The sequence below is a fragment of the Artemia sp. Qi Xiang Cuo genome, chromosome 20 (genome assembly GCF_049724085.1).
Source record: "Artemia sp. Qi Xiang Cuo chromosome 20, ASM4972408v1, whole genome shotgun sequence".
NCBI classification, from domain to species: Eukaryota; Metazoa; Arthropoda; class Branchiopoda; order Anostraca; family Artemiidae; genus Artemia; species Artemia sp. Qi Xiang Cuo.
In genome coordinates this window covers 43,526,875-43,551,366 of record NC_142813.1, presented here as the reverse complement: position 1 = coordinate 43,551,366, position 24,492 = coordinate 43,526,875, and the positions used below count along the sequence as shown (strand labels likewise).

The following is a 24,492-nucleotide window of genomic DNA, read 5'->3' as shown; positions in this document are numbered from 1 at the left end:
TAATAGCTCTAATAGCTAATAGTTTTTAATAGCAAAAGGTAACTGTGGACCTACAACCTTGCCATTCATGAAATACGCATTTTGAAAGAGGGAAAGTCATACATTTACCGTTGGCACGAAGGAATAGGTGACAAGGGAGCCTCTGAGGAAGCCTCTTGTCTGTTTAAGCATTTGAAGGCACTGCCGTCAAGAATAAGACGGCTAGTCTTGTACTCGGCTATATGTGGTTCTCAGAATCATAATACGTATGTGGCCGGAATGTTTTCGTATTACGTTTCCAAAATTGCTTTGGAGGATTTTGAATTGATAGATCAAAAGTTTCTCGAGCCCGAACATACTCACCTCGAGTGCGACAGCGATCATGCCAGGATTGAGAAGGCCAAAAAGTATACAGACTTTTAAATCCGAGTTCCAGCTGACTGGACGAACTTAATACGTCTTGCAAGGGGAAAAATTCCCATGACCGCCACTGAGATGCAGAAGTCAGGAAGGTTTGACTTTATTGATTTTTTCAGGAATAGTTGTGTCAAAAGGACAGTGGACACCAAAAATCGGCCATTCTCTTGCTTAGCTGTCCGTTGGTTGCGGTACGAAAAAGAATTTGGCATCATCAAGTTAAAACTTGTCTAGATGAAAATGCATCAATCAGAACAATGAATTTTAGAAAGAGAGGACCCCAGAAAGTTTTATTTGCAGGTATAAAGACAAAGTATCCCAATGGGAAGACGATTTCCAAAGTGAAATAAGACGACTTGATGTCACTTCTGTCGTTTGTTCCTGAGGACTATCATGCCTTCTACAAAAGTTTGCTTTATGACAATACAGTGGTGGACTACCTCGAAAATGAAAATGAAGAAGAATTAGCTAATATTCTCATGTTTTACAATTTTTTTTAACATTTCTTACATAAACGAAGTTGACTTAGCTTGAATTTGTAATTTGTTTTTTGAAAGATTTTGAGAAAATTCAATTTGCAAAAACCGGTTAAATCAAAATATACTCCATTTTAGCGAAATCAAATGGCAAATTTCAATTCCTCGATGTTTTTTTGCACATATAATTTTTCCCAAGCAGTTTTCGTTCATAATCGGATTCAGGAGACGCTTTCAACCAGAAACATCGCTCTCCTGTAAAATTTGGAAAATGTGACTTAGACGGTTTTTGCATTACGCTACGGAATGGTGTTTCAGAAATTCATCAATTCTGCGCACCTTGACGGATGGAATTGAACCAAACGCTTCTCTGGAACGGTATGGATCTTTGATTAAACTTCAGTGGAAGGGTTGATGAACCAAATATAGTTTCTCAGATGGCGAAATAAGGATGATGCATAATGTCGAAATTTTTCGAAGAAACTGATGAGAATTCAGCAATATTTGTTTTGGAAAAATCAAGAATAAATTCGAAAACTTATATGTTAACATTGATTAATAGAAAAGAAAGCAAGATTTATAACATCAATGGGGGTACCTCACCTTGCAAATGAAGTTTTAAAATATTCAAAAAATTGTAGATACTTACGAAGAATCCTTAAAGATACATTGAATCATTTGGAGGAAATTAACAAAGAAAAGTTCTTTCACAAAGGTAGGGTAAATACATCTCTTCATAAAATTAAGCTTGGAAAAGTTCTTGAGGTGCTTTTAGCTATCTTGCAGAGTTGTGCGGCAAAGAAAAGTATAAAATTCTGGATTTGTGGCAAAAATGATTAGCCTATGAGATTTGGAAAGAGCATAAAAAAAGGCATTGACTGGTATGTTTACTTTATTCATAAGTCAATAATATGAACTGCAAAAAATTTACCAAAGTATGTCCCAGGAAGGTATTTTGAAGTACCTACCTCCACTCCTTGTCCCTCTAGAGGGTCCTGACCTTTGATGACCTTTAAAAATTTGGGAGTGAGACAAGGACACTGACTTTTGATGACCTAAAAATAATTTGGGTAAAATTCTATTTAGCTACTTTTGGCTATCTTGCAAAAGGGTTAGGCCTAGGTTAGGAAAATGGGTAAAGTTCTACAAAATCATATTGAGTTAGGACTAAAGTTAATACACCATTCGATGCCTCTTTTTTATGCTTATTACAAATATAATGAGCATTTCTATTGGAAATGAATTTCAGGCCCCCCCCCCATATATAGGCCAATTCAGGGTTAGGTTAGGTATAGCCTAGGCCTATATGCGGGGGGGGGGCTGAAATTCATTTCCAATAAAAATGCTTATTTATATTTGTAATCAGCATAAAAAAAGGCATCAAATGGTGTATTCACTTTAGTCCTAACTCAGTAATATGATTTTGTAGAACTTTACTGGAAAATGAAACTTTCAGGGATGGGTCTACAGGCTAAAGTTTGCCCAGGATGATATTTTGAAATATCTACCTCCACTCCTCCTCCCTTTAGAGGGTCTTGAAATTGGCCTACATGACAGGAATTGAAATTTTGACAAAACAATTTTACCTCAATTTTCAGTTATCAGTTTCTTTTTCTCTAGGTTTAGTTCTGAAAATGCAATTTCTGTTATTTGAGTAGAATTTTAAGCCATATGGGTGCTTTTTTTCAAAATTTAGGAAATGTAGGCTATTTGTATATCTTTAAAACCTTATAAATTGGGATTGAGCAAAGTTGTGAAACTGAAAACAATTTTGTTGTACTTCATTTAAGCAGAAGATCTATTTTGAAAGGTTTCACTTTTATAATGCACAGATTTTTAAAGGTCAGGGCCCTCTAGAGGGAGAAGGAGTGGAGGTGGGTACTTCAAAATACCTTCTGGGACATACTTTAGCCTCTAGACCCATGCCTGAAAGTTAAATTTTTCTAACCTAGCCCCTTTCCAAGATAGCCAAAAGTAGCTAAAGTAGAATTTTACCAAAATTTGTGTTAAATGAAACCTTGCAGAATAGATCTTCTGAATAAATAAACTACAAGAATTGTGTTTACAGCTTCACAATTAGGCTCACTTGCAATTTATGAGGTTTCAACTATCTGCAAATGTATTCCCTATATTTAGAAAAACCCATTGATAGGGCTTAAATTTCTACTAAAATAACAGGAATTGCATTTTCAAAACTAAAATTAGAGAAAAGAAACTGAAAGTTATGGTTTAATATTGTTTTTCTAAACTCTAATAGGCTAAGATCCATACCAATAAGTAGACAAATTTCTAAGAAAAAGAAATTAGAAGAGGGTCAATATAGTAGCTTGGCAATACCTTCCCAGATTATGTTTTTGGCCCTTGCCCTGAGGATTGTGGTGGGAGGGGGAGGGATTGTCATCCTCAAAGACCTAATTTCCAGAACTTTAAAGTATGTTGAACAAAATGGCTATCTAAAAATTGTGATTGGATGTGTTTTTGGAAATGGTGTGCATAAGAGGGGGGGGGGGGTTAAACGCCCTTCAATCACTTTCAACTATTAGAAAGGGCACTGGCCCTTTCAATTTCCAATCAAATGAGCCCTTTTTGAAGTTTCTGCAACAATGCTGTCTATAAAACCTTATATGTCCCCAGGGCATAACTTACAACCCTTCCCTTAGGTCTGTGATCCTCAAAGACCTAATTTCCAGAACTTTCAGCTACATTGAAAATAATGGCTATCTCAAAAATTTCTATTGGATGTGTTTGGGGAAATGGTGGGTGTAAGAGGGGGGTTAGTTGCCCTCTAATCACTTTCTACGGTTACAAAGGGCACTAGCCCTTTCAATTTCCACTTGAATGAACCCTTTTTGAAGTTTCTATGACAACTTTCTACAAAAACCTTATATGCCCCAGGGCATAACTTACAACCCTTGCCCTGAGGGCTTTGGAGGGGTTGTCATCCTCAAAGACGTAATTTTCAGAACTTTCGACTATGGTAAAAAAAATGGCTGTCTCAAAATTTTGATTGGATGTGTTAAGGGAAATGGTGGGCATGAGAGGGAGTCAGTTGCCCTCTGATCACTTTCAACTTTTAAAAAGGGCACTAGCCCTTTCAATTTATAATTGAATAAGTGCTTTTTGAAGTTTCTATGACAACATTATCTGACAGTTAATTTTTTAAAATCACCCCCTTCTTTCACAAACCCCATTCCTCCCAAAATCTCTGTCACATGGATTAAACTACTTGGGGTGACAATAACCACTGACTTGAACTGGGATGCCCATGATCAAAAATATCCTAAAACAAGCTTCCCCTTTGGTTTCCCTTCTAAAACTTGTTAAAATTTTCTTGCCCAGGGAAGGTTCCATATCATTATCATTTTTTGGTTCCATATTGTATCATAGTCATTTTTTGAAATAAATATCTTATCTTAAGCTCACCATGTTGGCTGAGAAAAGGAACCTCCTATGCCTTCGTTTTGGTACCAAGACCCTGTCTGTTCCTTGATTACGTTCCATCATTCCCGAACCCTACTTTCCTGCCCACAACAGACCATCCCATATAAAATCCCAAAAAGTCCCTGAACTGACTCGCATCCACACTAAACATGAAAGGTATTGGAAGAGTTTTGTTCTGAGTTTTGTTGAGTTGTACAATAGCCAAGAGAATTAGTCTTTAATTTTATTATTATCAATTTTTTTTTCTTTTGACTTTTTAACTAAGTTTTTGACTCATCATATTTTTTTTTTATGTATTTTCATTAATTTTATTGTTCTCTATTTTGTTTTTATTTTTGACTTTTTAATTAAGTGTTGATCTTTTTCGTTTTTTTTTTATGATGAATTATGTTCAAAGAGAATGTCATGTTCTTTTGATGGTATATGTGTGTATGCTCTTTATTATATATATATATATATATATATATATATATATATATATATATATATATATATATATATATATATATATATATATATATATATATATATATATATATATATATGTATAGTGCCTTTGAAATATATATATAGTTTTTTTTTTTTTTTTTTTTAATGATGAAAAATTCAAATTTGGCAAAATATGCTGTGAAAGAAATTTTAAAAATAAAATTCTATTCTATAAAAACCTTATATAGCGCCAGGGCATAACTTAAAACCCTTGCCCTGAGGGGGGGGGGGTGTCATACTCAAAGACATAATTTCCAGAACTTTCAACAACGTTGAACAAAATGGCTATCTCAAAATTTTGATTGGATGTGTTTGGGGAAATGGTGGGTGTGAGAGGGGGGTTAGTTGCCCTCCAATCACTTTCGACTATCAAAAAGGGCACTAGCCCTTTCAATTTCCAGTCAAATGAGCCCTCTTTGATGTATGCCTCCAGGGCATAACTTACAACCCTTACCCTGAGGAAAGTGGGGGGGGAGGGTGTCATTCTCAAAGACCTAATTTTCAGAAGTTTCAACTACGTTGAACGAAATGGCTATCTCAAAATTTTGATTGGATGTGTTTGAGGAAATGGTGGGCGTGAGAGGCGGTTAGTTGCCCTCCAATTGCTTTCAACTATTAAAAAGGGCACTAGCCCTTTCAATTTCCTACCAAATGGGTCCTTTTTGGAGTTTTTACAACAATGCTTTGTATAAAACAAACCTTATATACCCCCAAGGCCTAACTTACAACCCTGGCCCTGATGGCTGTGAGGGGTTGTCATCCTCAAAGACCTAATTTCCAGAATGTTCAACTACATTGAAAAAAATGGCTATCTCTAAATTTTGATTGGATGTGTTTGGGGAAATGGTGGGTGTGGAAGGGGTGTTAGTTGCCTTCCAATCACTTTTGGCTATTAATAAGGCCACAAGCCCTTCCAATTTCCAATCAAATGGGCCCTTTTTGGAGTTTTTACAACAATGCTTTGTATAAAACAAACCTTATATACCCCCAAGGCCAAACTTACAACCCTGGCCCTGATGGCTGTGAGGAGTTGTCATCCTCAAAGACCTAATTTCCAGAATGTTCAACTACATTGAAAAAAATGGCTATCTCTAAATTTTGATTGGATGTGTTTGGGGAAATGGTGGGTGTGGAAGGGGTGTTAGTTGCCTTCCAATCACTTTTGGCTATTAATAAGGCCACAAGCCCTTCCAATTTCCAATCAAATGAGCCCTTTTTGTAGTTTCTATCTCAACTTCTTTGATACAAAGTGCCCTGGTTCAAAAGAAACCAAAAAAAAGAAAAAACATTGTGCCAATTTCTAGGTTTCAAGAGGTTTCTGTTTCCATATATATATTTTTCACTTGGTCATATCTGTATCTGTATTCCCCCACTCCAACTCAACTTCATGTTGTGGTAACCAATATCAACTTGTATCTTAAGTATATTATAGTGGTTGCTATCTAGATTTTATTCTAATTCTAGGAGCTTCCATATTGTTATATACTGCAGATCTTATCCTACACTTCTACTACTAACAACTCACTGCAGCACAAATCTGCCTCAGGCCAACACAGCTATGTATGCTCCTTCTCCATCCTGATCTTTTTAAGCCCCCCTCTACACCATCCCACTGCCATAACTGCAGGTTCTATTGTTCTATTCTTGGTTTGCAGACTTATCTTCCTATTCTTTCAAACTTTTTTCAACTCTGAAAAAAATACCCAGGGCCTTGGCTATTATACCCTCAACATCTTCACTGCTTCCACCATCTTTACTAATAATGCTACCTAGGTAAGTGAAGCTGTCCACTTGATCAATCTTTTTGTTACTCAACATCTTCACTTGTTCCTAGTCCAAGCAACTTAGCCTTCTGAACATTGCTTTTCAAGCCTATTCTCATGCCCAGAGTCCTAAGAACATCCAAAAATCATTCATTTTGCTAAAATTTTTGTCTAGACACTCAAATAATCAGCATAATATAAGTCTAGGAGAGTTTTACTTTTCCATTTGGTTCCATGCTTGCCCATATCATTTTGTTTTTCTCAGGACAAAATCCATCAAAATGGCAATAGAATGCAATTCCTCTTAACTCCTGATTCAATGCACAACCAGCTTCTAACCTCATTTCCTAACATAACTGCAGCAATTTGGTTCTTCTGCCTAGCACTAATCACTACAAGAATATCATGATAAGGTGGCATGATTGATTGAATCAGTGATGGTTAGACTTATAAAAGACCTAACCAGTATGTTTACAGAAAATGTTTAGTTTTTGTAGCCAACCTACATAAGAGGACTTCTATAGGGCTGTGACTGAGTTTTTTTTGCGACCTGAGAAAAAACAAGCTTAAAGAAAGCCATAAAGACCAGATCAGTAACATATTATTTTTCCACCAAGCTAAAATCCATTTTAATTATGAGTAAAGTAGGCAATATGTAGTTTACTACTGCTACTAACAACTGACCAAGCTGCCCGAGGTCAACACAGCTACAAGCGCTCTTCCTCCATCCCAATCCATTCAAAGCCTCCTTCTAACACAACCCCAGGAATTTCCCATTCCCCTTAAACCTTTTCCTTACAAAATCCTCCAACCCCAACCAAGGACGACGTCCTTTCTGTTCAGCCCTTGACAGTTGGTCAAAAAGGACAATCTTTGGAAATCTGTCATCCTTCATCTGCAGATCCATTTCAATCTCACTCACTATAGCCATAGAAAGTGGGATTGGACCACACTTTTTGTAAAGCCTACTGTTTGAAATAGCCTATGGTCAGTCAGTTGGGTACCCAAAACAATCTGTAGACAATTTCTCTGGAAAATACCTAGCAATTAGAAAATTAGTTTTTTGCTTGAAACCTCACTTATGAGAAACAAGAATTAAGGGGGAAATTTATTGGCTATGGTGTACAATTTATTGTTGTGTTTATGGCAAAGGAACTCTCCCTAAGTATGAAAATCCTTAGTTTCAATTTGGGCATTTAACACACATAGAAAAAAGATTTGGGGCTGAACTGGATCTCTTTTGCCATTAGACCCCTTACCCCAGAAAACGCTCCCAGTTCTCCTGGGATTACCTATATTATCCTTCCTAAGATATCCTAGTGGATCTCTTTTACTATTAAGCCCATTGAGTCGTCCAACTAGGCATATCTAAAAAAAACATTAGTAAACAGTAAAAAAATATGGGAATTTATGTCTGAGAGAAATCTCTTTTATCACTGCACCCCATACCCTAGAATCAGTTTACTGTTCTTTTGATTCCCCCCAAAATTGTAAAAGATGAAATTAATTCTTTGTTTTCAGATAATGATGGAAAACTTGAGGTTTCCCCAACTGAACTGCATGAAATGAATCGGATTCTAGATCGCCCTCCAGCAATATTTGTTTTTGGTCAATCAAGGGCAAGTAGGAATTTTCTAGTCAATGAAATTCTTGGCAGGCAGCTATTGCCACTTTTATCTACTCCTCAAGAAGCTACTGCACCCTTGAAAGTGCTTGTCTTGAAACAAGATGGAAAAATACCACCTAACATTATTGAGACTTTGTCAAAAAACTGTACTCCACTTACATGGAGTGAGATTATGATGGAAGAATCAGAGGTATTAGTTACAATAATCATTAATCTTATGGGTGCATTGGGAGATAGGATAGAGTTGCCAAGGAAAAAAAACATTTGAAGATAATATTTTTCAGTTTTTCAAAGGGTCTTAGGTTTGTACCCAAGTGTTTATGGAATTCAGTTCAATTCAATATCAAATTGTACAAAAACATTCAAACTTTTAAAAGTATCTTGGTGACATTTTCTCAAATCCTGAGGTTAACAATATTGTTGAGTTTGTATTTAATTTTTGTTTTCTTGCTTCTGTCTTATAATTGTTTCTCTTTCATGTTCTTTTTCTTGTTCTGTATCTTGCAGCTTCTCTTTCTGTATCTAGTTTAAAATAACACAAAAATATTCAAATTTTCGAATTTTTTAAAATAAATTGGTGACATTTTTTCCAATCCCTGTGGTAATAACGTAGTTTTTTCTTTTTGTTCTCTTTCGTCTGTTCTGTAAGTTATTTCTCTTTCGTCTGCTCTCTCTGTCTTCTTCCGTATCTTGCAGCTTCAGTCTGTGGATCCAAGTCCAGTAAGTTTCTCCTTCGTGTGTTTTCCTTATTTCTTCCGTATATTACAGCTTAAATTCTGAATTCAGTTTAAAATTACTCAAACATATTCAAATTTTCAAAAGTAGCTTGGTGACATTTTATCAAATCCCGGGGTTGATACTGTAGTTTTTTTTTTTTTTTTTTTTTTTTTTTTTTTTTTTTTTTTTGTAAGTCGTTTCTCTTTCATCTGTTCTTTTTCTTCTTCTTTATCTTGCAGCTTCAATTTCTGAATCCAGTTTAAAATTACACCAAAGTATTCAAATTTTAAAAATAAGTTGGTAACATTTTCAAAAACCCTGGGTTGATAATGTTTTTTTTATCTCTTTCTTCTGTCCTGTAAGTTGTTTATCTTTTGTCTGTTCTCTTTCTTCTTCTTTTTATGTTCTTTTTCTTCCGTATCTTGCAGCTTCAATTTCTGGATCCAGTTCTAAATTAAACAAAAATATTCAAATTTTTAAAAATAACTTGGTGATAAAGAATTCTACCTGCAGCAGTTCCATAGTTTGTTTTGTTCCTGTAAATATAATGTTGATCTGAAGTACTTTCCTTGTCTATGACGATGGTATTCATTTCTTGTTTCTAGCTGTTAGAACTTTTCACGAGCTATTTGTGTCTCGTAGCATGTTATTCGTGTCTCATAGCTGGTTTCCATCTTCTATAAGCTGAGATTTATCAAATCGGTACCGAGATAATAATGTCTCGGATGAAGTTGAATCTCAAAATTTTCTTAGAATGTTTATATTTCCATCTTCTTTTTTTAAACCAATTTTTTTTCAATCCTTGAAGGCTATGAAAAATTCGTTGTTCTTTCAGCTTTTTCAATGACAATACAAAAAAGGATTTCAATGAAAATATATAGAAAGGTATTTATGAAAAACTATGGGGGCAACACTGCTCCCTCCCCCCCCCGAATGACGCACTTTATCCTGCAGTTTCTTTTTCTCCTGTAAATTATGCAGTTTCACTTAAGCAGTTTCTTTTTCTCCTGTATATTATTTTTATGAATGTTTCATTCTCTTATATACATTTAGGACCAATTGAGGAGGGTTGGATTTTTCTCCTGTATATTATTTTTATGAATGTTTCAGTCTCTTATATACATTTAGAACCAATTGAGGAGGGTTGGGGATGTCACTTTTGTTTTTAGCCAAACATCTATCTCTAAAAAAAACTTTGTTTTGTGGGAATGCTATTTCGGTTCTTTTTCTTTAATCTTTTCATGTTCTTTGCTTTTCACTTTTTGCCTTTGTTCTTTGCTTGTTCTTTTCTTGTTCTTTGCTTTTCACTTTTCGCTTTTCAATCTTTTCACTTCGGTTCTTGTTCTTTTCTCGTTCACTCCCTGCCTTTCTTTGCTCTTAAGGGGTGGCGACAAGGACACCCCTTTTTGTAATTTTAAAATTTTGTAATTTTGTAATTTTAAAATTTTGTAAAATGTTCTGTTTCCTGGTTATTAAATGTGCAATTTCCACTTAAATGTTGTTTAATAATATCCTCAACCTTTTCTTTATTTCTTCTGTACTAAAGTTTTGTCAGTAAAGTATGTTTTGTTAATGTACTTGTCGTGGGAAATGGGTTAACTTTCCTTACAGGTCAGCAACCAATCTGGGGCATTAGTTTCAATGAGAGGTTAGGCTTAAGATGTAATTAATTAAAAAGCAATTAATGTAATTAATTAATTTAATAAATCCTTCTATACTAAGTGCCCTGATCTAAGACAAAAATAATAATAATACATTATACCCACATCGCTCTTTACTTAGGCAGCGCTATTGCGCCGCCCATGATTAGTCTCAGTCTCAAAGTTTCATTCCAGTTTTCCTGTGTTTTTCCAGTTGTCCAGTTTTCATTCCAGTTTCAACTTTGTATTTTCTTTCAAATTTTTCATTTGCTGTCTATTCATTGAAGCGTCACATTGTTGTAACATTATTTATTGTAACATTGTTCTCTATCTGTTTACTGTAACATTACACGATTAATTTCTATGTTTAAGATTCAATTAAAATTAAATTTTTACACAAACACCGTGTGTAGAAATACTGATATTTCTATTTTGACGTTCCAAAAATTTTTAAGACAACATGAGTAGAGAGTAGAGGCGCGAAAGTTTTTCTTAACATAATTGGAACTGGAAGATGGCAATCTTGTAATAATTTGTTCATGCACTATCCTTAAAAATTACAGAGTAATGTAATAAACAGGGATTTTACTTTATATATATATATATATATATATATATATATATATATATATATATATATATATATATATATATATATATATATATATATATATATATATATATATATATATATATATATATATATATATATATATATATATATATATATATATATATATATATATATATATATATATATATATATATATATATATATATATATATATATATATATATATATATATATATATATATATATATATATATATATATATATATAAAAAAAAACAAAACAAAATATATATAAAAAAAAAATATATATATAAATATATAATATATAAAAAAAAATATATATATATATATATATATATATATATATATATATATATATATATATATATATATATATATATATATATATATATATATATATATATATATATATATATATATATATATATATATATATATATATATATATATATATATACTTATTCATGTACTTATTGGTACTATTTTTCTTATCGTTTGCGCAATGCGTCATGCTAAGTGTTACTTCTCCCATATATATATATATATATATATATATATATATATATATATATATATATATATATATATATATATATATATATATATATATATATATATATTAAGGTGCATATTAGTTAACTTAGAGCAACTGTGTACAGGAATCTTGGGTGTTTAAATAGATTGAAGTTTTTATCTCCATGCAAGATTGTGACAAATTAAATCTTGCATTAATTAATTATTATTTTAAGTGCTGTCCATGTGCCTGAATACTAACTCACCCGTCAATTTTTCGGGGGCTACAAATTGTTCCGGATAAATCAATAGTAATTTTAGACAGTTGTTTTATCACACCCTAGGAAGACTGATAACTTATCTGAAACTAAAACATCCTTTTTATTTAATGATGTTCTTCATTTGAGACGAGTTTTTCATTTTAATTTAGGAATGTGGTTTTTAAAAATTTAGGATAAAGATCACGTTTTGAATGCACTGAAACTTTTGAATGAGAATCAACATTCTTGCTTATCAAGAGATAGGGATAAATTTATTTTCCTATTTTGTTGAGAAGGAGAGATAAAAACTAAGTGTAAGATGTCAACCTCCTCTCACTGGGAATAAATTCAAGTTATCTGAATTAATAAGTAAAACAAGGGCGTAACCAGGTTTTTTTTTCTGGGGAGGGGTCTCAAAACTTTTAAAAGCGCTAAAAAATGTGTTTATATGCATGTTTGTAACGTTTTTAGGAGTCAATACATTCTAAGACCATACTGGCTATACATGACGTATGAAAACAAGAGAAGAAAGGAAATAATAAATGAAAAATAATATCAAATAGGTTAGATAACGAGGATTTTGTCAGCCAGTGGTAGAATATGAAGACGAAGAACAAGAAAATATTTCGACAAGGACCCCTCCGCCAAGTCGTCTTCAGTGCTAAAAAAAAAAATCAAACAAAATCTAACCATCCGAAGTGAATCTAAAGAGAGCATAATAGGACAGAAATCCTATTTAGGAGTTAGACAGAAATCTGGTGTGTGTGTATGGGGGGGGGGGGTTCAAACTTGGTGACCCCCTCCCCCTTGATATGGCCTTGAAGCAAATCACCATCGTTGGTCACATTTAAAAAGAATTCATAGAAGATGGCTCTATGAGAGATGGTTGATGATTCATAGAAGATGGTTATATAAGAAAAGGTGTCTAGCCACCTTTTCTTTCTCTTCTCGCAAGTGTGGATTTTTGTTATTATTGTTGGTTTATTTCTTGTGTACCTTCTTGTTGGTTTCTTTCTTTTCTTTCTTGTTGGTTTATTTTTTTTCCGCCTTGTATAAGTTGTGTCGTATAAGTTCTATTATGCAAATCAATAAAGTAGTTCAATAAAAATAAGTTAGTAACTAAACAGTAGTTTAGTTGCAACCATAGGGTTAGCACAAACATAGTCGAATCAAAATTATGGTTATACCCTATATTTTTTTTCCAAATTTCTAATATCAGGGATAGAAGTATTCATCCTTTTCTTAAGCTTTACTAAGGGGAACCTGAGATTCTTTTTTTTCTACTATTTACTTTATTTTGCAACTCTAAAAACGTTTCTCTGCATAAAGAAAGTGCTAAAAAAAATTCTATAGAGTTTTATGTTCAAAAATATGGACTTTTATATTTTTTTGCGAGAAGAAAGATCACGGATGCATGTTTATTTACTTTTTGTTCTCGGGGGTGATCGTATCGAATCAACGGTCCTAGAGGATTTGGAGAGGGTTCATTCGAACGGAAATAAAACTTCTAATGCCCTTTGTTAAGTGACCAAATAGATTTGAGGGCAACACGCCCCTCCCCCCTCTCTCGGCGGTTTCCCTCCAAACCATTTGATTCAGCATAGTTGAAAGGCTCAATAACTAAACCTTTGAGGATCATATACAACCCCCCATAGTCCTCGGGGAAAAGAATATAAGTTAGGCAATTTGCCTATTGTTAGCGTATAGCATTTGCGTTTGGGAAATATACGGACATTTTTCTGGGGGATTTCCCACGGGAAGAATTTACTGGGGGAATTTTCAAGAGGAAGTTTCAAACGGGGGGGGAGGAGGAATTTTGCCGCATGATTGGAAAACGGTCAGAAATTAAAAAAAAGAAGTTTTTTTTCAACTGAAAGTAAGGAGCAACATTAAAACTTAAAACGAACAGAAATTATTATTTATATGAGGGGGGCTGCCCCTTGCTCAACCCTCGCTCTTGCGCTAAAGTTTAAATTTTCTTCACAATTCTTTAAGAACGACTCTTGAAACATAAAGGCCATTGAAATTAAAAGACAAGTATTGCTAAAAAAAAAATTAAACTTTAGCGTAATGGGCGAGAGTTGAGGAAGGGGCAGTCCCCCTAATATACGGATTATTTTCTGTTCGTCTTAAGTTTTAATGCTGCCCCTTACTTTCACTTGAAAAAACTTTTTTATATATAATAAAGTAAGTTAAGAATTTGTATTCGTATTATGCTAGTTTTGTTTTTGGATGGGTTCTGCTTGTTTTTCATTATTTTATTTATGTTTTTATGACTAAAATTGTCTGTCTAATCCTCTCTAATTTCTACGCATGTTCCAGGTTGGTAAAAAAGTGGAATACAAAGAAGTACACGTCCCTCATCTTTTATTTCGGGATGATGGAAAGATGTATGTCGTTCCAGAGTTAACTGGTAAAGTTACAAATTCAATATCTGAGTTTGTCAAGAAATCTGCCCCTGTTTTTGTATATGTTGTCAAAGGCTCTGTATTATCTGAAGTTGTAAGTTACTTTTTGTTTTGCTTAGAAAAATAAACAAACTGCAATCTGGCCAATGATACTAGTAAGAAACATCATTAGTCTAAGAAAAAAGCCTTTTACATTCCAAAACATAATTATTAATGTCAACTCTGGCAAATGCAGCAACGATCTCAGAATGATGTTTGGGGGGGGGGGGGTCTGGCCACGTCCAGGTATGGAAAAAGTTCCAAAGCTGCCAGTAGCAGAATTCAACAGAATTCCAAAAGCTGCCGACACTTTAGCAGCACGAATTGTGCTTTGACAGATTTTCTTTGAGCAAAAAGTATTTTTGTATGTAAAAATGGTATTTTCAGACAAAATTTGCAAACAAACTTGAAAACTCCCAATTAGCATTGCTACCCCACTTTTTGCACGGCGGGCCACGCCCCTCAAAATATCTCATTTATACGTGACATCCAAAGATTTTCACATGACATACCTTTTATTGGAGTGTTAGGGCAAATTTAGGGCAAGTTAGTTAAGGATATATCTAGTTTGTTTTTTTTAACAAAGTTCGGTAATTTATGTCAACGTGGGTCACGAAGCAAAATAGTGGGTTGATTTAATCCCATCAATCTTGGAAGTCATTTATGAAAATAGCCAAGGATAATGATTTATCTTCATACGGGTGTTATTAACAGCCGTGGAGTCAATGGAGTTGGTTATAAATTATAACCGACTCCAGACGTTTTCAATATACGACCTCACCTCCGACTCCGATTCCATTCAGCAAAATTTACAAAAACTCCGACTCAGACTCCATGACTTCGCCTCCACATCCATGTTTTAAAGCTTCATTTAACTAGATTTTATAAGTTATAACCGACATCGACCCATGTCATATTCAATATACCGACTCCAACTCCGACTCCTGACTTCATTCAGCAAAACTTCACTAAAACTCCGACTCCACAGTCCTGGCTGTTACACACTCAACTCTAATTCGTATTTTGAGTCATGCAAAACTAGTTAGAACAGTCTTAACGGATAGATCTAAAGATAACATTTTTCCTGGGACTCAAAAAGTATAAATGTACAAATAATAAAATAATAATAAAATAAAAAGTATAAATATAAAAAAGTATAGATATGTCCTGTGGCTGCTTCGTGTAGACTTCATATGATGGAAAAATTAAACGTTTCAGAGGGGCAATAAAAATGTTGCCATTGCAAAGATGATTGATTTTCGGTTTGTATTAGGAAGTAATAACGGTGGTAAATGTTCCTGGTGCAATTAAAAGAGATTAAATTACAAGTTTCGTTGTGCATGTTGTATAAATGGTTGACTCTATCTCTCTCATTAAAGGAAGATTAAGATCAGCTTGCCAGCTTTTACTTTGATATCTCCAAGTCTCAAAACAGCACAACAAAACAGAAATAAAAACCCTGAAAAAGAATCAACACTTAACATTACGCAATACTATTCATTTCCCTCTCATCATTTTCTTATCACAATCATGTCACATTTAATCACAATCATGTCATATTTAATTCCCTTCCTTAATATCCTTCTAAAATTATACTTTAATTTTTACTTATACTTAACATTACACAATACTATTCATTTCCCTCTCATCATTTTCTTATCACAATCATGTCACATTTAATCACAATCATATCGCATGTCACATATAATCACAGTCATGTCACATTTAATTCCCTTCCTTAATATCCTGCCAAAATTATACTTTAATTTTTACTTATACTTAACTTTACACAATACTATTCATTTCCCTCTCATCATTTTCTTATCACAATCTTGTCACATGTCACATTTAATCACAATCATGTCGCATGTCGCTTTTAATCACAATCATGTCATGTTTAATTCCCTTCCTTAATATCCTGCTAAAATTATACTTTAATTTTTATTTATACTTAACTTTACACAATACTATTCATTTCCCTGTCATCATTTTCTTATCAAAATCATGTCACACATGTCACATTTAATCACAATCATGTCACATTTAATTCCCTTCCTTAATATCCTGCTAAAATTATATTTTAATTTTTACTTATACTTAACTTTATACAATACTATTCATTTCCCTCTCATCATTTTCTTATCACAATTATGTCACATGTCACATTTAATCACAATCATGTCACATGTCGCTTTTAATCACACTCATGTCACGTTTAATTCCCTTCCTTAATATCCTGCTAAAATTATACTTTAATTTTTACTTATACTTAACTTTACACAATACTATTCATTTCCCTCTCATCATTTTCTTATCACAATCATGTCACATGTCACATTTAATCACAATCATGTCGCATGTCACATTTAATCACAGTTATGTCACATTTAATTCCCTTCCTTAATATCCTGCTAAAATTATCCTTTAATTTTTATTTATACTTAACTTTACACAATACTATTCATTTCCCTCTCATCATTTTCTTATCACAATCATATCGCATGTCACATTTAATCACAGTCATGTCACATTTAATTCCCTTCTTTAATATCCTGCTAAAATTATACTTTAATTTTTATTCATGCTTAACTTTACACAATACTATTCATTTCCCTCTCATCATTTTCTTATCACAATTAAATCACATGTCACATTTAATCACAATCATGTCACATGTCGCTTTTAATCACAATCATGTCACGTTTAATTCCCTTCCTTAATATCCTGCTAAAATTATACTTTAATTTTTACTTATACTTAACTTTACACAATACTATTCATTTCCCTCTCATCATTTTCTTATCACAATCATGTCACATGTCACATTTAATTCCCTCCTTAATATCCTGCTAAAATTATATTTTAATTTTTACTTATACTTAACTTTACACAATACTATTCATTTCCCTGTCATCATTTTCTTATCAAAATCATGTCACACATGTCACATTTAATCACAATCATGTCACATTTAATTACCTTCCTTAATATCCTGCTAAAGTATATTATATAGATTTTGGAATTCTTCATACTGTTATAGGATATCTTTAATCTATGTAGTAAATTATATTCTAATTTTCTATATACATACATACTATTATTTCCCTCTCATCATTTTCTTATCGCAATCATGTCACATGTCACATTTAATTCCCTCCTTAATATCCTGCTAAAATTATATTTTAATTTTCCAACATATTTTAATACGGGCTTCCTAACATTATTTTAAAATTTTTAACCTACTAATTTAATAAATCTCTATTCAATTTGAATAGCTTTTCTGATCCAAAATCTCTGCTAAACAATTAAAACAATTCTCATATTTGGTAATTCATAAATATCTGCATAAAAATAATCACAGGCCGCTTTGAAACACTACGACAAACTGAAGCTTTTCAATGGCCAATATTGACTGACAAAAGTTCAACTCTGAATGCACTAATTAATTCATTTAATTAAGTAATACTGAATTAATTAATAAATTCTGATTAATTAATTAATACTGAATTAATTCATTTAAAAATACAACACTTGAGACGGTAATGGGATAATGCGGAATGATAAGACAAACACATGTTAAAATATGCACATTTATAACAGTGCAGATAAGTCATTTCTGGTAGAAAAAATGGGGAAGATGTCAGCATAATCGGTATGTGGATGTCAGTGTGATTGCACAAAATTTATTCCCACCAAATTAGTTAGTTGGCCATGCAACAGTTGTGTTATTCCAGTTTTTTTCTGCAAACTTAAATTACCTTGTGTACTGTTAAATTTTATGTTTGTGAGGAAAATTTCAAATCCTTGGAGTAAGGACGCTCTGAGGCAAGGGGAGCGGGGTTTTTACGTTTTTATGTGTAGTGTTCATGTAAGTGAGCTGTTTTCTTTTTGGTGAATAATGTCAATGGACTTGGGCCCGGTTCACACAAAAAGTGACAATAAAAGCCTGTTTTTAATCTCTGTACAACGTGCCTCTTATCCGTTCTTTCTAAAAAATTTCTCTAATTTTCTATAAATTTTCTAAAAAAAAATTCCTGAAAGGTGGATCGAAAAAAATCCATCGAAAAAAAATATATGAATTATGGATTCGGGTCCAGATCTATTTGCGCTAATCCCAGTATTTTTTTCATCTCATTTATCTTTTATATTTAGTTTTTTTTAAGTGAAGGGTTAACTTTTTGGCAGCACAAGGTCAATAAATTTTAGATTTTAGGTGTATGAAAGAGGTTCTATGTTTCTTAAGCTTTTAAGTATTCAGTGTCTGAAGAGGCGCTTTATTGATCGAGATTTGATAAACATACCCCTTCTGGCATATGTTCTGATGAAAAAATATTGAAGCCTCCTAAAAGAAAAGAGATTTTAAGTGTATGAGAGAGGTTCTAGGTGTCTTTAGTCTTTAAGTATTAAGTATCTCTAGGGGTGCTCTACACTGGCAAGATTAGTAATTCACCTTCAGTATAACAGATATCTGGGAGGGGTAGTTGCCCCCCGGCCCTTGTCCCATAGAAAATTGTGTCCCTGGATAGAAGCACATTTTTCGTATAGCTAACTGTTTGAAGTACGGTCAGTCAGGTCTCTTGGGGTGCTCTACATGATCTCTAGGGATGCTCTACACTAGCAAGATCAGTAATTTACCTTCAGTATAACAGATATCTGGGAGGGGTAGTTGCCCCCCCTGCCCTTACCCCATAGAAAATTGTGTCCCTGGATAGAAGCACATTTTTCGTATAACTTACTATTTGAAGTACGGTCAATCAGATCTCTAGGGGTGCTTTAAACTGGAAGATTAGTAATTCTTCTTCAGTATAATATATATAAAGGTTGAAAGCTAGTCATAGTGCACGCGATTTTAATGTTTTTAAAAAAGATTATAAATTAATAACTTTCAATTTATAAATAAAATGGAAATTTATAAATCTGTAACTTCAATACCTTTTGCAAAATAACGATAATAGTTTTCCATATATATATATATATATATATATATATATATATATATATATATATATATATATATATATATATATATATATATATATATATATATATATATATATATATATATATATATATATATATATATATATATATATATATATATATATATATATATATATATATATATATATATATATATATATATATATATATATATATATATATATATATAGTGTTTTCCTTCTTTATGTTCTTGGGGCAAGATGAGCCTAATGTAAAAGAAAGAAAATGTATCGGGCCAAGCGGGGCCCAAAACAAGGTACAAGATGTCTTTTTCTGAACTCAGATTTGGACAACGTTGGATAATTATTTTCTTATCGGCTTTAGAGTTACATTACGTCAGGGCCAAGGAACTTTAATCAAGACGAATAATATTGACAAAATTAGGTTGTATTGATAATAATAGTAGATGGTTATAAGCTTACCTAAGCTATGGATGTCAGATCTTAATTTTTGTTTAAACGATAATTTCGACGGGACCTGTGCCTGTGTTCATCAGGTTCAAATTCAAATCTCTTACCTAAAAATAAAATCACTGAAAAACACTAATAATGAGCCGAACCTGGAATTATTGTTGACATGGCCTGAATTTTTGTAAAGGTATTGATGGCCGCTATCCTAGTAGATCTCAAGAAGGTTGGATTTATAGCAGGGGGTGGATTTTTTTTGCGAATTTTCAATCTATGGGTAATGGGTTCCCAAATTTCGCTGACGCGGAACTCACCTTTGTCTTTATTGATGGCTAGTTTGTTTTTAGCAATTTCCAGAGCTTCTCTGATTTTCTACTTTAAGAATTGTGGAACAATAGCAACAAGTTGGACCTGGTCAAACTTAATGGAGTGAGAAGGGTTTTCAAAAATATGATAGGCCAGTGCAGAAAAACTATCTTCCTCCTTAAGCTTTGTATTTTTAAGGCAGACATCAATGGAATCAGCATGTCCTTTTAATCGGTGATGTAGAGATTTCATGGCACGACCTGTATAGGTATCACCGCAACTCCAAGGAATCTCATATACCCCTGGTGGATCTGAAGTAATCTTATTCTTGCCTTTGTTCAAGAAGGATGAGATAGGCAATCCAGAAGGAAAAAGCACCTTAAAGCCAAGCTTAGTGAGTTAGGAGCTTAAAATGCCAGTAATGCCCTTAATATAAGGTAATGACAAGAAGGGTTTATTTTCTTCAGTCTTTGGGACAGTGCTCTTGGTTTTTGTGCTCATCCTTCTCCTGAAAATAACCTTATCAATTACTTGTTGGGGTGTCAGTTACCTATCAGAACATCTTTTATATGATCAAGTTCAGCCTTCAGCTCAAAATCAGGGGAACATACTACAAACGCTCTATCAACCAATGAATAGACTACAGAATTTTTGACTATGGGGTGGTTATACGAGTCATGTCTCAGATATCTGTCACTATGAGTTGGCTTTCCGTATACGCTCAAGTCAAACCTAGTTTCTAGTTTGGTAATGCCAACATCTAAGAAGGGTAAATTGTTGTTAGTTTCAAGTTCAATGGTGAAATTATTATCTGGACCCTGCTGGTTGGAAATATTGAAAGAGGATCTTATTTCGTCTTCTGTCCAATTCCAAATAGTTAAGCAATCATCTAAATATCTTCTGTAGATCCTTGAAATCCTACTTGAAGATATTATTTTCAATATGCTGTAGAAACACCTCACTGAGACCTGGTGCCAAGGCTGATCCCATTGGTATGCCCCAACTCTGTTTATAAGTTTATGCCTGAAAGTAAAGTAAGCATTGCTCAGACATAAAGACGTGAGAATAGTGATGTGTGTGGTGTCTAAGCAACCCTAGTAGCAAACTCCTCAAATTTAAGTTTTAAGCTGAAAGCTGAACTTGATCATATAAAAGATGTTCTGTTAGGCAATGTATACCCCCAACAAGTCATTGATGAGGTTATTTTCAGCAGAATGATGAGCACTAAAACCAAGAGCACAGCCCTTAAGAGTGAAGAAAATAAACCCTTTTTATCATTACCTTATATTAAGGGCATTACTTGTAAGTCGGGTAATAGATGCTTCAACCCACTCCAATGTTAACTCAAACGCGAGTTACCTTGAGGTCGCCAGGACTTAACATCACACGTTTGTGATAAACTTGAGTTAAAAGACATGGCGAACTATTATTTAGAGACTAAAAGAGGCTTGTTTTCATTCGAGGGACAGTTTTATGAGTATTTATAAAGTAGGCCAAGGCCGTATCAAGGGGGAAGGGTACTGGGTATGATCCTTTCCCCGAATTTTTTTTTTGACCCGTAAAAAAATGCTTATCAACGAACTTTTAATGTGTCTTGTAGGGACTTTTTTAAACCCTTGCCCACCCCCGAACAAAAATCCTGGACACGCCTTTGAGGTAGGCTATTATAAATTAACGCCAAAAAAGAAATATATTTGTTGTCTTCCCTTCAAGGTGGCATATGAAACTAAGAGAGGAAAGAAAATAAATAAATGAAAAATAAAATAAAAAAAGGTGAGAAAACGAGGATTTTGTCAGGCAGTGGCATAACATGAAAACGAAGAATAAGCAAATATTTCGACAAGGACCTCCGCCAAGTCGTCCTCAGTGCTAAATAAAAAAAAAAACGAGAATCTAACCTCTCGAGGTTTACCCGACAACGACAGAGCAAACACTAAATAAAAACCAGGTAGGAATCAATGAAAAAAAAATTATCAAGATGATTGAGCAAGAATCCTTTGCCTCGCAATAGCCTTAGCTGGTCTACAGTTTCGGTTTTCATTAGATATGCAAATATGTTCTCTTGAGTTAGACTGGGCGAAAATATTGATTGAGTCTTTTAAAATTAAATTGTTATAAATTAGGCTTAGTGAAATATCTCCTGTGTCTCTCTTCAAGGTGGGTAATTGGAATAAAGTTAACGTGGGTAATTGGTTTAATGAAAGTGAATTTTCTAGGAACTAGGAGAAGTTCGTGAGCTACGAAGAGCGTTTGGAAATATTCCAATATGCTTTGTCAGTTCCGTTTGGCTGGCTCCTCCTGATCTAACGGAGTCTGATCAAGATCAATTTGAGTACAACATGGGGTGAGAATTCTTCCTTTTTTCCTTTCCTTGAATTTTTCCTTAAATTTTCCTTTCTTTAAATTTCTTTCTTCCGAACTGTTTTACTTGCGTAATTTGTCTTTGACAATTGTTTTAATTACGAAATGCTGTTTTTGTATGATTTCTTTATGGTTTCCTGCATGTAAATATGTAATTAAAATGTGACGTCATGTAGAAAGATCTGTGAGTGGGGGCAGAGATATACCTAACTACCTAGAATTGGGGCGCGACTATCATAAGTTCTACTGAATTGATCCTAAAATTTATTAAATATTACTTGTGTTTTATCCTTCAAAATAGAATATTACCAGCGGCACAACCAAAATATTTGAAAGGTAATAGCCTGACTTATTGATTCACGTTTTCTCTTCAGACAGCACTTCAGGACCATCTAGTCCTACGGAAAAGTGGTGAAGTATTTACACTACTGTAATAGAACGTTTGGTAAAGTTCTAGATGAGGTGCTTTTCGTTATTTTGAAACATAGTTGAATTAGATGAATGAAGGTTTCAGGAATGGGTCTAGAATATTAACTGTCACAAGGAGGCCTTTTGAGGTATATACCTCTAACATATCTGTACAATCATCCTTGAACAGATCTGTATAATCTTCCAGTGCCCCACTAACAGTGGAGAAAAAAAAAGAAGACATCAGTGCTACTCATGCAAAAACTGATTTTCCTTGTTGTTCAAGGTGAGAGGCTGTAAGTTTCCTGTCTGAGGTTTTAAGTAATGGTGATTCCAGTGGTTTACTGTTATTTCAACCCGACGTCATTTATGAGGGGTTGTCCTGCTAATTTTCTTAATTTCCATATATCAAAATAATAGTTACCGTTCCTTAATGAGCTAAAATGGCGTTTCTGTCTCACTAGACAGATTTTTTTAACACGTATCAAATATTTTTTACTATGGGCCGTGGTTCGTTCTTTACTAGCACTTTTCTTCAAAATGAGCCTTTAAACAGCTCTCTATGATGTTATGATGTTCCAGTGGCTCGCTATCAGTGGAGAAAAAAGAAGACATAAGTGTTACCCATGTAAAAAGTGATTTTATTGTTTTTCAAGCCAGGGGGCTGAAAATTTCTTTTAGGGGGTTTTCGGCCATGATGATTCCAATGGTGTACTTTTTGTTTCTATCTGACGCTATTTTCTAAGAATTTGAGGCTATTTTTCCGAATTTCCATAAGCTTTTTTTTTGGAAATAACATTTTACTATTAAGGCTAATCAGGGGGTAGTTACCATTCCTGAATCAGCAATAAAATGACATAATAAAAAAGCGTATACTCTTTCATGATGATTTGACAAAAAATGATTTTGGCATATTTTCACACCCATCATCAGGAAAACACGAGTAAATACTGTAGTTATATGTTTTTCTTTTTCCTTAGGAATCTTATGAAAAAAGATTCATTTGAAAGACGGAAATCTTGGACTCAAAATGGACCAATTGATAAGCATCGTAGCAACAAACCTCCTGCGGCTGACAGTGTACTTGTAAAGCAGGTAGCTGATGCTGGTAAGTATTATCAAAGTGAAAAAGACAGTTGATTTTCCTATAATTTCGTAGCAGAAAGTGTGCTCTAATTTTATTGGCTCTCGTTTATGGCACTTTCCTAAGCCAAACCCCTTGTTCCTTATGCGTATATCAGAAAGGGAACTCCTGCCTTTTTAAAACCTGATTGGTTCTTGATTATTTCTGTTTGAAATTTTAAGACAGTAGAAGTGATAATAGGTTAAATTTCTTCTGATTGGCCCTCCCTCCTTTGCGAAATTTAAGCCATTAAAAGAAGAAAAAGCTTTTTACTCACTACCTTTTTTAGAAATAGTTTCCTTGTTTCTCTGTTGTATTATGACAACAATAATTTCCTATTTACAAATAGTTATAAAATAGTTAGAGTATAACAAAAATAGGGTATAAAATAGGGTATAATATAGGGTGTAAAATAGAGTATAATAGAGTATAATATAATATAAAATAGGGTAGAGTATGAGAAAGAGGGCAGAGGAGAGGAAGAAACATGGAACGAGAAAAAAGAAGATTAATGCATTAATAG

At 33.4% G+C, this 24,492-nt stretch overlaps 1 protein-coding gene across 3 annotated transcripts in view; it reads left to right on the top strand.

Moving 5' to 3' along the window:
* The first annotated feature begins 1,370 nt into the window (after positions 1 to 1,370).
* LOC148940242 (dual serine/threonine and tyrosine protein kinase-like) overlaps positions 1,371 to 24,492 on the top strand; it is a 92,293-nt gene continuing 69,171 nt past the window's right edge. For 2 of the 3 annotated variants that reach the window (XM_089105844.1, XM_089105843.1), the window contains exons 1-5: positions 1,371 to 1,587; positions 8,087 to 8,382; positions 14,239 to 14,418; positions 22,294 to 22,421; positions 23,827 to 23,954. In XM_089105844.1, the coding sequence (XP_088961970.1) occupies positions 1,461 to 1,587; positions 8,087 to 8,382; positions 14,239 to 14,418; positions 22,294 to 22,421; positions 23,827 to 23,954 (859 nt within the window). In that variant the 5' untranslated portion in view covers positions 1,371 to 1,460. Of the gene's footprint in view, positions 1,754 to 8,086; positions 8,383 to 14,238; positions 14,419 to 22,293; positions 22,422 to 23,826; positions 23,955 to 24,492 lie in introns of all 3 variants that reach the window. The other variant, XM_089105845.1, reaches the window with a different exon arrangement.